The following is a 15140-nucleotide window of genomic DNA, read 5'->3' as shown; positions in this document are numbered from 1 at the left end:
TTTCTTTCTCGCCCCGTGCATCGCACAGGTTCTTTTACTAGTATATATATATATATATATATATATATATATAGAGAGAGAGAGAGAGAGAGAGAGAGAGAGAGAATTTATATGATGGGTGGCCGTGAAAACACGTGAAGTCTGGAAAAAGTAGGTACGGCCCACTTTTCTCGATGATCCAAACCGTTCATCTGTTTGGGCACAACTCAAATAGGTTGTGCCCCAAAAATCATAGGATGATCCTAACCCTCCGATCTGTAGAAGATCCTATAAATGATTTTTGGAAATCTCCATTTTCAGATCAGTTCAGATCGGAGGGTTAGGATCATCCAATGGAAATGATTTTTGGGGCACAACCTATTTACGTTGTGCCCAAACAGATGAACGGTTTGGATCATCAGAAAAAGTTGGCCGTACCTACTTTTTCAGACTTCACGTGTTTTCACGACCACCCATCATATAAATTCTCATATATATATATATATATATATATATATATATATATATATATATATATATATATATATATATATATAGAGAGAGAGAGAGAGAGAGAGAGAGAGGAAAGTGTCTCTAGTCTCTCTCCTAGATAAGCTTATCTACTCCTCCCTTTAAAAAAACACAGTGGGCCCACGCTGTTTGGATAATCCATAGCATTCATTTGATAGGTCCTAACATGGATAGGGTGTGCCCAAAAAATCGGCACCAAAGGGTCATCCTAGAACTTCATTTTGTTGGGCACATCGTGTCCAAAATGGACGCATATAAACGTGGACGTTTATATGTGTCCATTCTGGGTACCAAATCCAAATCCAAGGGGTATCCAAACGGCCCCTTATGGAAATGATTTATATAATATTAATTAAAACTTATACACCTTTTGTCTTAACAAATGAACAGTTTGGATTATCCAAGTTGACCCAACTCTACATCATATATATATATATATATATATATATATATAAGTAAAGCGGAATCCTCTAAGCCGTGGTGGTGTGTAGACACCCCATTTTGACCATGCCCTAAACCTTCCAGTTTTACGAAAAACCCCATCAAATCAACTAGGTAGGGTCCCAAACTTCACCCTAAGCTAGCTTAGGGTCCCATCTGGCTCCCCGTAAAATTTCGTTGAAAACCGAGTGCGTTTGCCTAGCAAACGAACCCAGGCGAAGCCGTAGTGTAAAACAGAAAAGGGGGGTGTGTTTATCCTGAGAGGGGGGCAAATTTATTCTGGAATGGTGTAATTTTTATCCGAATGGGACACGCAAAATCGCGCGCTCATCAAATTGTAGTGTTGATATCAACAGCCCATTTTCGTTATAAATAGGATTCTCAGCCTTGTTTAAAAAAAAAAAGAAGGGGAAATTCGCAGAGAGAGAGAGAGAGAGATCTCCTTCTCCGGCGTTTGATCGGAATCCAGTCTTACTCCGGCCGGTCATTTTACACCATCGGCCAACCTTCCTTCACCTCAATACTTCATCTTCTATCTTCAAGATCCTAGATCCTATCGATCTCCTTCATTTCTACCTTTGAAACCCTAAATTCATCCCTAAACTCATTTTTCCGATCTGAACTCCGTCTTCTCCGATCAGGCATCATTTTTCTGGTAAAAACTCTGGCAAGATCTACAATCTCCGATCATATTCTCTCTCTTTCTTTTCTCTCCCTCTTGATCCTGATCTGCTGTTGTTAGGTCTTCTTCCCATCAAAATTTCATATCTTTTTCATGAGAACCTAATCTGGATTTTAGAAATAAAATTTGTGCTTTGTTACTCTTTTCTCGTTCTCAAGGGAAACCTCTAGTAAAAAGAGGGTTTCTTTGCACCATTTGTCCAAAATAAAAGGGTTTCTTGAGCTGATATGATAGAAGAGAGGGTTTCAAGGTGGGAATTCATCAAGAACAGAGAAATAAAGCTGGATTTGCAAGTTATTTTCCTCTGATCTTCGTCTATCTCTCCAAGAACACCAAAAGGAAAGGTAAAGATGATGGATCTGTTTTGAAATTGAGTACGTGTGCAAGCAGCTGCAAGATAGGGCATCATCTTCGTGAGTTTTCTTCCGAGTTATTATCTCTGTAAGTAGTTCTTTCCAGCTAGTTCTTATTTTACACCCTATCTGAGTAATTCGGGCAAGATGGGGCATTTTTTTCATCCAAGAGATTTCAGAAAATTGTGAGATCTGGATGTGTTGAGCAAAACTCGTTGACAATTGCTTGTGTTTTTTAACTTGCGTTCGAGTGACTTGTAGCTGGAATACATTTGCTCCTCTTGAATTTTAGCACTGATTCTCCTCCATCTAGGCCTGAGAATTATAATTCGTGCGGGGTAGCTCAATTCACATGAATTAGATAGCTTGTTGAAGTTGCATGCAAGCTGCTTGTTGAAATGATTGTGCAAGCTATGACCAAATTCATGTGGAATCATTGGTCTGTAAAACTCATTATGTTCTTTGGGATGGCATGCTAATTGCTTCAAAAAAAACCCGTGTGAGAACTGGGGCTTAATCTCTCCTTTGATAACCACATGATAGATTTTAATTACATGGAATGTGCCTTTACAATTGAGCTATAAAATGTGTTAGAAGTTTCTATTCTAAAGTACACTTGCAGAGAGTGTCAGCAGTGAAAGAAAGAGAATGCTTTAGCTGCCAGTTTTGTTCACTCACCTTCTGGGGAGAATGTGGATTGGCAGCTTTCTGCAACAATTGCTCCCTACCATGTCACAGTCTTGATGGAAAGTTATGAACGCTTTTTGGAGTTTGTGAAGAGGAGTAATGCTGTTAGCCCTACTGTTGTGTTGGAGACGGCAACAGCTTTGCAGATGAAGATAGAGCAAGTGAGTCGTAGAGCTCAAGAACAATTTCAAATGGTGTTGGAAGAACAAAGCAGATTTGCACTCGATGTTGATTTTGATGCTCCAAAAGTGAGGATTCCTATGGGGACAAGTGCATCCACCATTAGCCATGGCAATTTTCTTTTGGATTTTGGTCGTTTCACACTACATACCAAAGAAGGTCAATGTGATGAACAAAGGCAGAGTCTATACTCTCGTTTTTATATATCGGGAAGAGACATTGCTGCTTTCTTCATCGATGGTGGCACAGATAATGGAAATTGCAATTTGGTCCCTTCAATTTTCGATGGGCAGTCTTCCACTTTACCCATCTTAGATAGGTGTGGCATGTCAGTCGTTGTTGACCAGATCAAAATACCTCATCCACATTACCCATCGACACGGGTTTCTGTGCAAATGCCCAGTCTTGGCATTCACTTTTCACCTGAGAGATATTGCAGAATTATGGATTTGCTAAGTATACTCTACGACACTGTAGAAAGTAGTGATCAGAATGCCAGCGAAGATCTTGACACTGCTGTATCCCCTTGGCATCCTTCTAATCTTGCAACCTATGCTAGAATTCTTGTTTGGAGGGGAATTGGCAATTCTGTAGCTGAATGGCAGTCCTGTTACCTTGTGCTATCTGGATTGCATCTTTATGTTTTGGAGTCTGAAGTTTCTCATAACTATCAGCGGTGTTCCAGCATGGCTGGTCGTCAAGTATTTGAAGTTTCTCCAGCAAGTGTTGGAGGCTCATTGTTTTCTGTTGCTGTGAGTTTTAGGGGTATAGATCTTCAGAAGGCGTTGGAGTCCTCTAACACTTTGATAATAGAATTTCAAGATGATGAGGAGAAGGCTACTTGGCTAAAAGGACTTACACAAGCAACATATAGAGCATCTGCTCCCCCATCAATAGATATACTTGGAGAACCAGGCGATAGTGTATCTGAATTTGGTGGACCTGGGTCAGTAATTTTGAAACAGCTGACCTAGTTGTTAATGGTGTGCTTGTAGAAACAAAGCTTTTGATATATGGAAAGACAGGAGAAGGAAAGCGGGAAACAATGGAAGAAATGCTGATTTTAGAGCTCCTTGCTGGAGGGGGAAAGGTTAATCTTGCTCGTTTGGGAGGTGACTTGACAGTCAAGATGAAACTACACTCCCTGAAAATTAAAGACGAGCTTCAAAGTCTGTTATCTATGTCTCCACAGTATCTAGCCTGTTCTGTGCTGAAGGCTGATGTTGTTGCTTCCCCTCGTAACTTTGATCACAACATTAAAAAGCATGCCTTGTTTAGATAGCACCCCTTCTTAGAGTCATCAGTCTAAGAGAGTCAGTCTTAGCATAGGAGTTTGTCCTTAGCTAGAGAGTCAGTCCTTCTTTCAAGAGTTTGTCCTATCATCATAGGGGTTAGGATTCTGTCCAATCTCTAATCAAATCATTTTTTTTTATCCACTCTTGCAAGGTATAGGATGCTGTCCGACCCTTGCAGAGTCGTGATTTTGTCTTTTTCCCCCGCAAAGCATAGGATGCTGTCCAACCTTTGCGGGATATCAGGAGTTTGTCCTCCCCTTATGATGATAGGATGCTGTCCTCTTGAGTCAAAAAACATAAAAAACATATGAAAAACTCAAAATCTCTAAAATCTTGAGTCATTAGGAGAGTAGTTAGGATTTCTGTTTCGAACTACGTTGGCTTGATCCCTCTCTATTGGGTACGTAGTGCAGCTTGGGATCCACATCCCAGGTCCAGCCAAATCTTTAAAAATAAATATTTCAAACATTCCAAAAACACAAAAAACTTCAAAACCTTTTCAAAAAGATCTTCCCCTAGAGTTAGGAGTCTGTCCTAGATATTTAGGGTGTTTTAGAGTTAGGAGTCTGTCCTGATTTGTATTGAAATGGTGTGTCCTGTCGTGTGAGTGTCCCTAGAGTTAGGAGGCCTCGAGTCGATCGGTTAGACATTTAGTCGAACCGATGGCTAGACTAGGAAGCATATAGTCTGGGGTGTTTTAGAGTTAGGAGTCTGTCCTGATTTGTATTGATATGGTGTGTCCTGTCGTGTGAGTGTCCCTAGAGTTAGGAGGCCTCGAGTCGATCGGTTAGACATTTAGTCGAACCGATGGCTAGACTAGGAAGCATATAGTCTGCCCATGGTTTTCATTAGGTTGCACAGCCTAGATACACATAGGATGTAGGGCCCACCTGCATTAGTTAGGGCATATAGAGAGTCCTAAAAATTACAATTCACTTGAACTTAAGCAATCGTACAAAAAAGCTTTAAAAATCAGTCGAGTCGAGTGGAATCGAGTCTAGGATAGCGGTTCTAGATGGTTAGGCATCGTAGTCTTAGAACAGGTCATCGAACTACGTTGACTCCGATTCTTCCCGAGGCCGGGATACGTAGAGCAGCTGGGATGGACGGCCATCTTGGTCCGAGTCAAGTCGCATTAAAGTTTTAGGATTCGTCTTGTCCAGTCGTGTATATAATTGAATTGTGTTCTGTGTTTTGATGTGTTTTCTTATTTTCATGTACAGATCCTATACCTTTAGCTGTAGTATGCATGTGTTTGCACACCAGAACTCAGACACCAATTAGGTATGACACTCATAATCTAGATATTCTTAGGCGACACTTATTTTATTTCTTTCGTGTGTGCTTATTAATCATCTCCGAGACATGCATGATTAGGTAGACGCCTTCTCGGAGATATTCGTTCCCATTCCATATGACTTTCGCCCAAAACTCTTCAAAATTAATAAATAAATGGCATAAGAGACCATGTGCTTGCACTTGGGCGGATGAGGTTCGTAATCAGGCACGAACCCTCCTTTTATCTCTGGTTATCCGTTGCAACAGAGCATAGTATGGGATCCTTGGCCCCTTCCTTGGATGGCGACTCTTCTTTGTTTAAGGTACGCCTCGAATCTGGGCTAGTCCCCGAATCGAGAGGTATCTCCCTTTGCATCGCCACTCATGCTGTGAGAGGCACATTTCTTTCGAGAGTTCCCTGGTAGAGCTCTCCATTCACGTGGATGATCCTGAGACTGCTCATGTGGGGCTCGTCCCCGCACCTCTCTCGGATCGGGGTCCACATGGTACCACGTGTCAGCCCCTCCTCCATCCAGCAATTTTAAAAAGCCCTCTTTATCAAGTTTTGGAAAATCTCTCAATTATAGAAAGCTATTAAATCTCCTCTTAAAAGCTATTAAATCTCCTATAATCTCTCCCTCTCCTTATTAGTTACGTTTTAAAGAGAAAGTGGGAGAAGATAACCAATTAAATCTCCTATAATATCTCTCCCTCTTTATTTTTTATGTTTTAAAGAGAAAAAATTGGCTTTCCAAATGTCTCCTAGAAATACTTAATGTGAGACCACCCTTTTCAAAGTACTTTTTTTTTTGTATCTCAACATAATCCTTCACAAGATGCATAAAAACTAAAACTAAGTTTCGGAATTTAAATTCAGAATGTTCCCTTCTCATTCCAAGTTATTAAATCTAAAATCAGCTCTCTTCTCACAAACCCAACAAATCATTCTCTCTTAAACTCTTCTTCCTCCCCAAGAATAAAGCTAATCAGCCATTTTTCGAAGAAGAAAGGAAAGCAGTGAATAGTAAAGGTACGATTTACTCCATCTTATCAAAATTTGTAACTCCCCTTATGGAGAAGTCTGTTATTTGATGTAGTTTTCATTTTCATAATATGTTACCATGGATATTATTTCAAGACTGTTTAGGTTCCAAACGCATACAACCTTTAAAATCTGTGCGCATGAGTTGTATCCCAAGATTTTTTTTCTATTCCACTTCTGTCGAATATCCAAAACCCTAACGTAAGTAATTTGTCAAGGATTTGTCCTTCTATTCCTGCCATCGCCTGTTCCAACATTTTGAAGGTTTTTTTTTTAATCATATTGCTTATTATAATAGATTATGAATCGGATATTTGAAAAATTCCCCGACTTTCTGAATTTGAGCACTTCTACATCATTGGGATTTTGGGTTTCATCCGCCTCTTAACTTATTTTCTTTTTCTCAGATAAAAATTTAAGAAAAGAGAACCCAGTAAAAGGTGTAATAGAAGCATTGTTCGTGCTTGATAAAATAATGAGGATGTGCTTATTCCGATGCAACTTCTAATCTGAAGCTATTTCCTCACTCCAAATAACATTGTTTGGATCTGATCACCAATGGTGGGCGATGCCAGAATCTTATTATCCGACCGGCCAAGTCAAGATTTCTATATTTTTTATTGAAAGAAAATTATCAGAAAATTCGAAAAGGAAAACAAAGTCATAACATTAAGTTGAATGTAGTTGGCTGTAGTCAAATCTCAATTTATGCAGTAGAAAGCTAAGGCATCTAAAATTAAATTTGCACATATGAATAGAAGAAGAAAAATTAATTTTGTACAGAGGAAAAGAAAATTCTAGATTTGATTTGATTTTGAGAAATCTGCTTCATGGTTCCTTGAAACCAAAATTAAGTTCTTAATTGAAACTGGGAGAGAAAAAACAAAAGGGCACTAAGAAAAATGAAAAATTAAGGAACAGAAAAGAGGGTATTGGTAGAGAGAACTGATGCAATGCCTTGCAAGCCAAACCCAACCCTATTTCCACCTCCATTCAAATGGGAAAAAAAGGACTTGAATCGAGGAAGAAAACGGCTCAAATAAATACCTCGAAAATGGTAGAGCTTTCACAGAGATAGAAAACAAAAAAAATGCATTTGGAGTGGAAAAAAGGAGAAATAAATACATAACAGGAGGGAGAAAACAGTCACATACCTTAGAGGCGACGTTGTCTATTGTTTGAACCCTTCTAACACTGCGCCTGAGGAACTGATTTTGAGGGTTTTGGTTAGAAGAAATTTTGACAAATATATTAATCGGTAATAGTCAAAACTAAAAAAAGAAGTCTTATATTCTGAAATGCCCTCTTGCAACTGATTCGAATAGATGTTTTCATGAAAACTATATGTTGACAAAAGACCATCACAGCTGTTGTTCAGTGAGACCATCACTTTTTCACGCATTTCATCAATCATATGGTGTGCAAATGCAAAGATACAAAAAATAGAGATGGATCCATTACAGTGCACATCAGCTAAAAAGCCTTTCTTTTGGGAGTTTGAGAAGACGGGGTTAGAAGCCATCTTTCCCATCAGCTTCCAAGATTCCCACCTCGAGAAAGAAATAAACAACCAGAAGTGGAAAAAAGAAAAAGAAAAATACATAACAAAAAAAATAAAAAAACATTACCGAAGCAACCAATTTTCAACGTCTTCATCTTCTGGGAAGTATTGTAGGGTTTAAGAAATTTTTACTGCCCAAAATGCTATTATCATTGGAGAAGTAGGGTTCCAAATTTTTTTACAAAATGCCTAAATCCCCTGGAACATGTTACAGAGAAGCCCTTAAATCCCATAGCATAAGAACATTTCTCTCTCTTTCTACATGATTAACCAAATCCCAAAATGCTTGTAAACAGAGGACGATTGAGAGGAAGGAAGACAGAGTAGAGATGGAGACAGGGAGATTGACAAAGAGGAGGGGAAAATATCCGATAATGGTAAATATGTTGCCCTTGTGAAGGAGGAAGAGAGTTCTGAAGAGTAAGAGAGAGGAACCCCTGGAGACCAACAGCTGTAACACAGGCAGAGGGAGCGAAAGGAGCAAAAGAGAAATTTCGAGAGAGAGAGAGAGAGAGAGTAAGGGTTTCGAGAGAAAGAGTAAGGATGCACGTGTGTTGTAGAGATAGAGAGAGAGGGACGCGTGGAGAGCCCCGAATCTCGACAATGACGTGTTACGGAGGTGGGATCAGATGGGTATTTATTTTTGTAAATTGGTGTAGACTGGCCAGAAACCCGTCAAAGTACACTCGTCGGCATTATATATATATATGAGAAAACATTTCCTACACACTTGGTTACCTACACACTAGCTTAAAATACAGTGGGGGCCCACACACTTGTGTAGGAAAAATCATTTCCATAGGCTGATCCTAGCCCTCCAATCTATAGAGGTTTCCATAATTAAAAAAGCATAAAGGAGGGGGGTAGGATTGAAATTATGTGGCTTTAATGGGTGCCTTTGTTAAAAAGCATAAAGGACGGGGTAAGATAGAAAATATGTGGGTTGAATGGGTGCCTTTGTTAAAAAAAGTCAAAAAAAGTGATGTGTAATTCTCATAGAATTTTGGGAGAAATTCAAATAATTCTCTCCTTTTCTCTTCTGCACACACACACATACATAATGTATCTATATATTTATAATGAAGGTGCACTAAAATTATTGGAATAAAATTTTATACAAAAAGAAAGATGCCGCCATCACTCCTTATCTTGAATTTCATGAAATGTCAATGCACCTAATATATCAACTCATGGAACTCCAAGTCTAGTAATGTAAGAGTCGCTTATGGTGATTTTTCATATTGGTCTTTGCTTTCGATTTTCTTTGATTATTGGACTAAAATTATCGGAATAAAATTTGATACAAAAAGAAAGATGCCGCCTATCTTGAATTTCATGAAATGTCAGTGCACCTAATATATCAACTCATGGAACTCCAAGTCTAGTAATGTAGGAGTCGCTTATGGTGATTTTTCGTATTGGTCTTTGCTTTCGATTTTCTTAGATTACTTGCCTATTCCTTTGTTCTGGATTTTCCATTGGGTTGCTGAAGATAGTATTACTAATGATACCTCCTGATTTATGTTTATAATATATTTTCTTGACATGTGATCCTCATAGTTATTGTTTTCAAGGATGATGACTAATATTGTGTGCTGCCATTCTAAAAAAAAAACTAATATTGTGCACTATGGTGAAACTTGTGATTCAGAGAAATGCTAGAGAAGCTGGTGTCAAAGTTGCCGAAGAATATGCACTTCTACTGAGTAAAGATGTGCACGCACCGCTGGCTACTAGACATGCGAATGGTGCTGAAGTTGAGATGGAAACTGCCAGTCATGGCAATTTTTCTAATTTATCTCCTGGTATATCAATTGGCCTTGCATGTAGCTCCACGGGTGGAGGGATTATAGTTGTTGAGGCCATAGAATTTGTGGGAAAGGGTGATTTGCTTCGTACGGGGCAACTTGGGGGTGTTGCCTTAGAATCGGCAGATGTTGCATTGTCATGGGTAATCTTTGTTCTCTCTTGAATAATTGTTTAGTTGTCTTGAGTTATAGATGATGCCTATATGGGTTTAGACGACAGACGTGTATCTGATGCATCATTCCCCTCCATGACAAACACACTATATATTTATATTTTCAGTCATGAGGGTGTTTCATATGCTTTTGCGATCTCACAAATGCAGGTTTCTGATGTATCTTATATATTATATAACCCGTATCTCGTTAGAAACTGGGAACCCTACTTGCTAATTCATGACTAGAAGATATATTTCAGTTTAAAAAGAATAGGTTAAACATCTGGAAAATTTCAGGCTCACCATTTGAGACTTTAGCTGGTATTTTTAGTTATGCACTTAAAGTTATTGATTTATATATGTCATGGTTATCTCACTGTAAACACTTTGAAAAGAATAGGCTAAACATCTGGAAAACTTCAGGCTCACCATTTGAGACTCTAGCTGGTATGCACTTGAAGTTATTGATTTATATATGTCATGGTTATCTCACTGTAAACATTCTATAATTTTTCAGGTAAGAAAAAATGCTGCACTTCTCAACTTGTCAGCTGCTAAGGAAATCAATTTGCTGGAGGGTAGAGATATTCACGTACATTTTCATCCTAGTTGTGTACTTAAGGATGGATCATCAGCAGGAGTGACTGTAGCAATATCATTAGTTTCACTGTTGAGTAATAGAAAAGTTCGAGGTAACACAGCAATGACTGGAGAAATGTCACTGAATGGGCTAGTATTACCTGTTGGCGGTGTCAAAGACAAGGTTTGTCTACCGTCATTTATGTTTCTATAGGTTATTATTTTTTAAAGCAAATATAGATCCTTTTCTCCCTCACTCTTTCCTTCCATATAAAAAACATTTAATATGCACAGGTATACCCTATGCTCAAGCCGACCCCAACTAGTTTGGGACAAAGGCTTAGTTGAGTTGAGTTGAGTTGAGTTGAGAAGTATATCCTATGCTCAACATAATCCTATCATCAAGCATCAATCATCCCGCAGACTGCTTAGCCATTTTATGTTCTTGTTTTAATGCAAATGAATGCAAATATTGGAAGATGGAATCTCCTAATGTTATGTATTTGAATTTGTAGATATTGGCAGCACATCGTCACGGCATCAAAATAGTAATCCTGCCTAAGTTGAACTTGAAAGACTTAAATGAAGTGCCATATGATATTCTTCACGGCATGGAGGTATGTTATATCTTTTGAATAATTATGCAACATACTGAGTAGAGCTTAGAAATATTCCACCACGGTTGAGTGCACTCTTACTTGCTTAGCCGTTGAGCCTGGGAATATTTTTTCATGGCCAAAATGACCTTTGATCAATGTGCCGTTCTACTTATCAATTATTAGGTTGAGAGTAGACTTTATAAGCATGCCACTTCTTTATTAGGATCTCATCGTCTTGATGTATTTGAAAAACAGGTATTGCTTGCTGCGACAATGAAGGACGTTCTGGATTATGCTTTTGAAGGAGGATTCGCTTAGAGACAATTCTCCGCCATTTGCTTCCATTTGGCAGGGGCTATCCCATGCATATGGGGCTTTCTAATTTCTGGGTATTTTAAATAATTTTTCATAATGGACTTGCATTCTTGTTTGCAAAGCAGGGATTAAATATTCAAGCACCTGCAGCTTCATTTTAGGCTCTGTTTGGCTGCAAGTGTGCCATAAGTAGTCAATGGGGAGGAGACAAACATTGGATTTACCGCGTAGAATAGTGATAAGTGGTGTTTGGTTCCCAACCTCATAGGACAGTAGGAGGGGGTGTCATTATATATATATGAGCAATGATAGATGCAATGGAGCCCTTGCATAAAGAACCGCAAAAGGCCTCTTCATTGGATCCACATAATTTTCAGTTACATTTTAAAATCAGTTGAAAAAGTAAAATCAGTTATATTTGATTATGTGGATCCAATAAAGAGCCCTTTTTTGGCTCTTTGTACAAGGGATCCCTGCTGCTCGTATAAGCTTATCTATATAAGCATTCATTTGGAAGCCCCTATCATGGATAGGGCTCACAAATGATCCACAGCATTCATTTGGTAGGCACTCAGATAGATAGGGTGTGCCCAAAAAAACCAGCTCCATAGGACCATCCCAACCCTACATTGAAGGAATCAGGTGTGGGCCCACATTGTTGGGGGATTCAAAGCATTCATTTGGAAGCCCCTATCATGGATAGGGTGTCCACAAAAAAATCAACTTCATTGGGGGGCACATTATTTGGATGATCCACAGCATTCATTTGGTAGGCACTCATATAAATAGGGTGTGCCCAAAAAAACTAGTTCCATAGGACCATCCCAACCCTACATTGAAGGAATCAGGTGTGGGCCCACATTGTTGGGGGATTCAAAGCATTCATTTGGAAGCCCCTATCATGGATAGGGTGTCCACAAAAAATCAACTTCATTGGATCATCCTAACCCTTCCATTTGTGGAGGGAAAAATGGGCAGATACTGTTTCTCCACAAATCTGCCCATTTCTCCCTTCACAAATGGAAGGGTTAGGATGGTCCTATCAACTTGATTTTTGGTACACACTCTATCCATGATAGGTCCTTTTAAATGAATTCTTTGGATTCCCCAAAAAAACATGGGCCCACATGAATTTTTGATGCTCGAGCTCAGATAAGCTATCTGAGCTTGAGCTTAGAAACACCTCTCTCTCTCTCTCTCTCTCTCTCTCTCTCTCTCTCTCTATATATATATATATATATATATATATATATATAGTTTTTGAGCTAGAGTTTTCAAACCATATATCCCATAGTTGGTTGAGTCATCCAACATATTAGTTTTATAGGTTATAGTTAGGGTTAGGGTTATGATTTGTGGAGGTTTAATAGGATATATATATATAGAGAGAGAGAGAGAGAGAGAGAGAGAGAGAGTCATTCTCCTAGCCAAATTACTCAAATTCCACCTTTTTGAGTAATTTGGCTTGGAAGGTATAAGTAGGGGACATGGATGCCATGTCACAAGACATGCAATAATTGCCCATGACACTTGTCTTGTAGTCTCCAGGGATTTCGATGCTACATTGGCAACCAAGCAAGAGATTTTGCGGCACCCAAATTCAAAGCAAAACCCCTAAACTATCTTTGTGAGGGCATGTTCGTGAGAAAGCATCGCTTCATTTAGTTATACCCATTTTTTATTTTTTTAGGAAAATCAACAAAAACTTTTTTTTTTTTGTACACATGGCACATTCTTATTTTCCATTTTTAAATGTACTTTTTGCTGTACTCTCCTTCTCCGTATCATTTTCCATTTTTAAATGTACTTTTTGCTGTCAATAATATGTCTTTCCTTAACAGTTGGACACATGAAGAAACCATTATGCCTGTGTCTTGGACCTTGAAATTTAGGTCCTACCTGGTAAACGTATTGCCATCCGTATCATTTAGTGAGGGCGTATGTGAGGGCGAATCGATACACTTTGTTCCATGTCAAGTGTGAAACTGTTTTATCACTAAATAATGTTTGTAACTTGACAATCAGTCCGTCTCGATGCTCCTTCATGATTCACCTATGGAAATCATACTTCCATAAGATGACATACCATAATCCCATGCCAAGTTGTCCCATGCTACTTGGCATGGGACAACTTTGTTTATGTTATTTCCACATAATCCTTCTCTGCATTGAGAAAGATTGTATTTGAGTTCATGTGCTTTCCACTTTTCTTATCAAATGTGATAGTCTGGGTTGATCCTAGGTTTTCCGTTTTCCTTTCGGTTGTGTAGGTTGGGAATCCACTCTTGAAGGTTCACAGTTTGGTGCTCGTCAGTATGATGGCAAGATGAATGAATTGTAAGATGCCTTTTTTCATTATCAGCTTGTTTTCTTGTGCACCTTTTATTCCTTCCCTGGTTTAAAATATTTGAGCTTGTATTTTTTGAGTTATGTGTGTCTTGTGAAAGTAGGCTTGCATCTGAAGGAAAGGATTTTTTTTTTACGGAATCTAATGAGGTCTATAATTGTTTTGATTCAATCGGTTTACAAGAGAACCTTTTGAGAGGCATCTATGCATATGGTAAATATCCATTTTTTAAAAAAATTTGGACTTATTTTTATGAAGTTAGGTGATGACTTTGTTACCATTTTTTTATGCTAGGATATGAACACGTGACTGAGATGCTGCATTTTTATTTTCTTTTTTTTAAAAAGTATTTTAGAAGCCCTCTGAACATTAAAAAAAGGATGTATCGGCACCCGAACACTGAAGAAATTAGTTTTTGTTCTTTGTAAATGTAGTTCATATGTTTTAAACAGCATAAGTCCCCACTAGTTTCTATCGAATCGTAAACATGTCATGTTGACCTTATAATAAGCTTATTGGATTTGGATTTGTTACGGCATTAAATATTAATTACAATGTTTCTTAGATTCACTGGAAATGCTGGTTGACATGAGAACCGGTAAAAGTGTTTATTGTCAATTGCTTAGAATTGACATTTGTACTTGTTGATGCCCGGTCTGTGATTTACTTTGTTAACTTGCTATAATAAGGCCATCACTATAGGTATTAGCTTGGATGCACAAATGACTATTGCCGGATTAAATGGTTTTTGTCCATTGTCCTCGGGTTTATTGTCAATTCCTTTTCACAGGGACTTTCAGTTGCCATGCACGGTTTATTCTTTTTTCTTTTTTCTTTTTGCATGGAAGGAGGAATTTCCAAATTATAGCCTTTTGAGTTTCCTCCCAAATTAAGAGGAAAGGAAAGTATAACATAATTATGACATCTACATTGTTTGTAACCTATTTTCCTAACAGCCCTTCCTATCTTGAGCTGTGTATAAGCTTATGGGCATGTTTGGCTGCAAGGAATTTATTTTCATGATAAATCGGGCATCTTCAAGTGTGAAGTCCCTAAAAATCAGGAAACCAAATCCCGCTGTCTCCGTGATGAGAAGTTGCTACAAAACCGGAAAATGTTGATATGGTTTTGAGCAGAGTTTTTTGTTTCCGATTTCATAATGGAAACGGCATAATGGAAACAGCCGTTTTCATGATCTTGTTTCCTACTTTTCAGGGTCGTCACAATTGAAGATGCCTTATTTATCATGAAAACAAATTCCTGGAAACCAAACGTGCCCTATAGGAATAACTCTTTTTCATGACACAA

At 38.4% G+C, this 15140-nt stretch overlaps 1 protein-coding gene across 6 annotated transcripts in view; it reads left to right on the top strand.

Moving 5' to 3' along the window:
* LOC143878948 (lon protease homolog 2, peroxisomal-like) overlaps positions 1-14215 on the top strand; it is a 41276-nt gene extending 27061 nt beyond the window's left edge. For 5 of the 6 annotated variants that reach the window (XR_013251102.1, XR_013251105.1, XR_013251103.1 and 2 more), the window contains 5 exons: positions 9681-9980; positions 10510-10755; positions 11087-11188; positions 11426-11559; positions 13756-14215. Coding sequence is in view for 1 of the 6 variants with exons in the window: in XM_077381164.1 (XP_077237279.1) it covers positions 9792-9980; positions 10510-10755; positions 11087-11188; positions 11426-11488 (600 nt within the window). In the remaining 5 variants the exon portion in view is untranslated. Of the gene's footprint in view, positions 1-9680; positions 9981-10509; positions 10756-11086; positions 11189-11425; positions 11696-13755 lie in introns of those variants that run through there. The other variant, XM_077381164.1, reaches the window with a different exon arrangement.
* Positions 14216-15140: the final 925 nt, after the last annotated feature.

Source organism: Tasmannia lanceolata, unplaced genomic scaffold, assembly GCF_043159265.1.
Source record: "Tasmannia lanceolata isolate RefF3 unplaced genomic scaffold, GAP_Taslan_0.1 ptg000002l, whole genome shotgun sequence".
NCBI classification, from domain to species: domain Eukaryota; kingdom Viridiplantae; phylum Streptophyta; class Magnoliopsida; order Canellales; family Winteraceae; genus Tasmannia; species Tasmannia lanceolata.
Note: the sequence above shows the minus strand (reverse complement) of the source record. Positions and strands in the feature narration are given on the sequence as shown.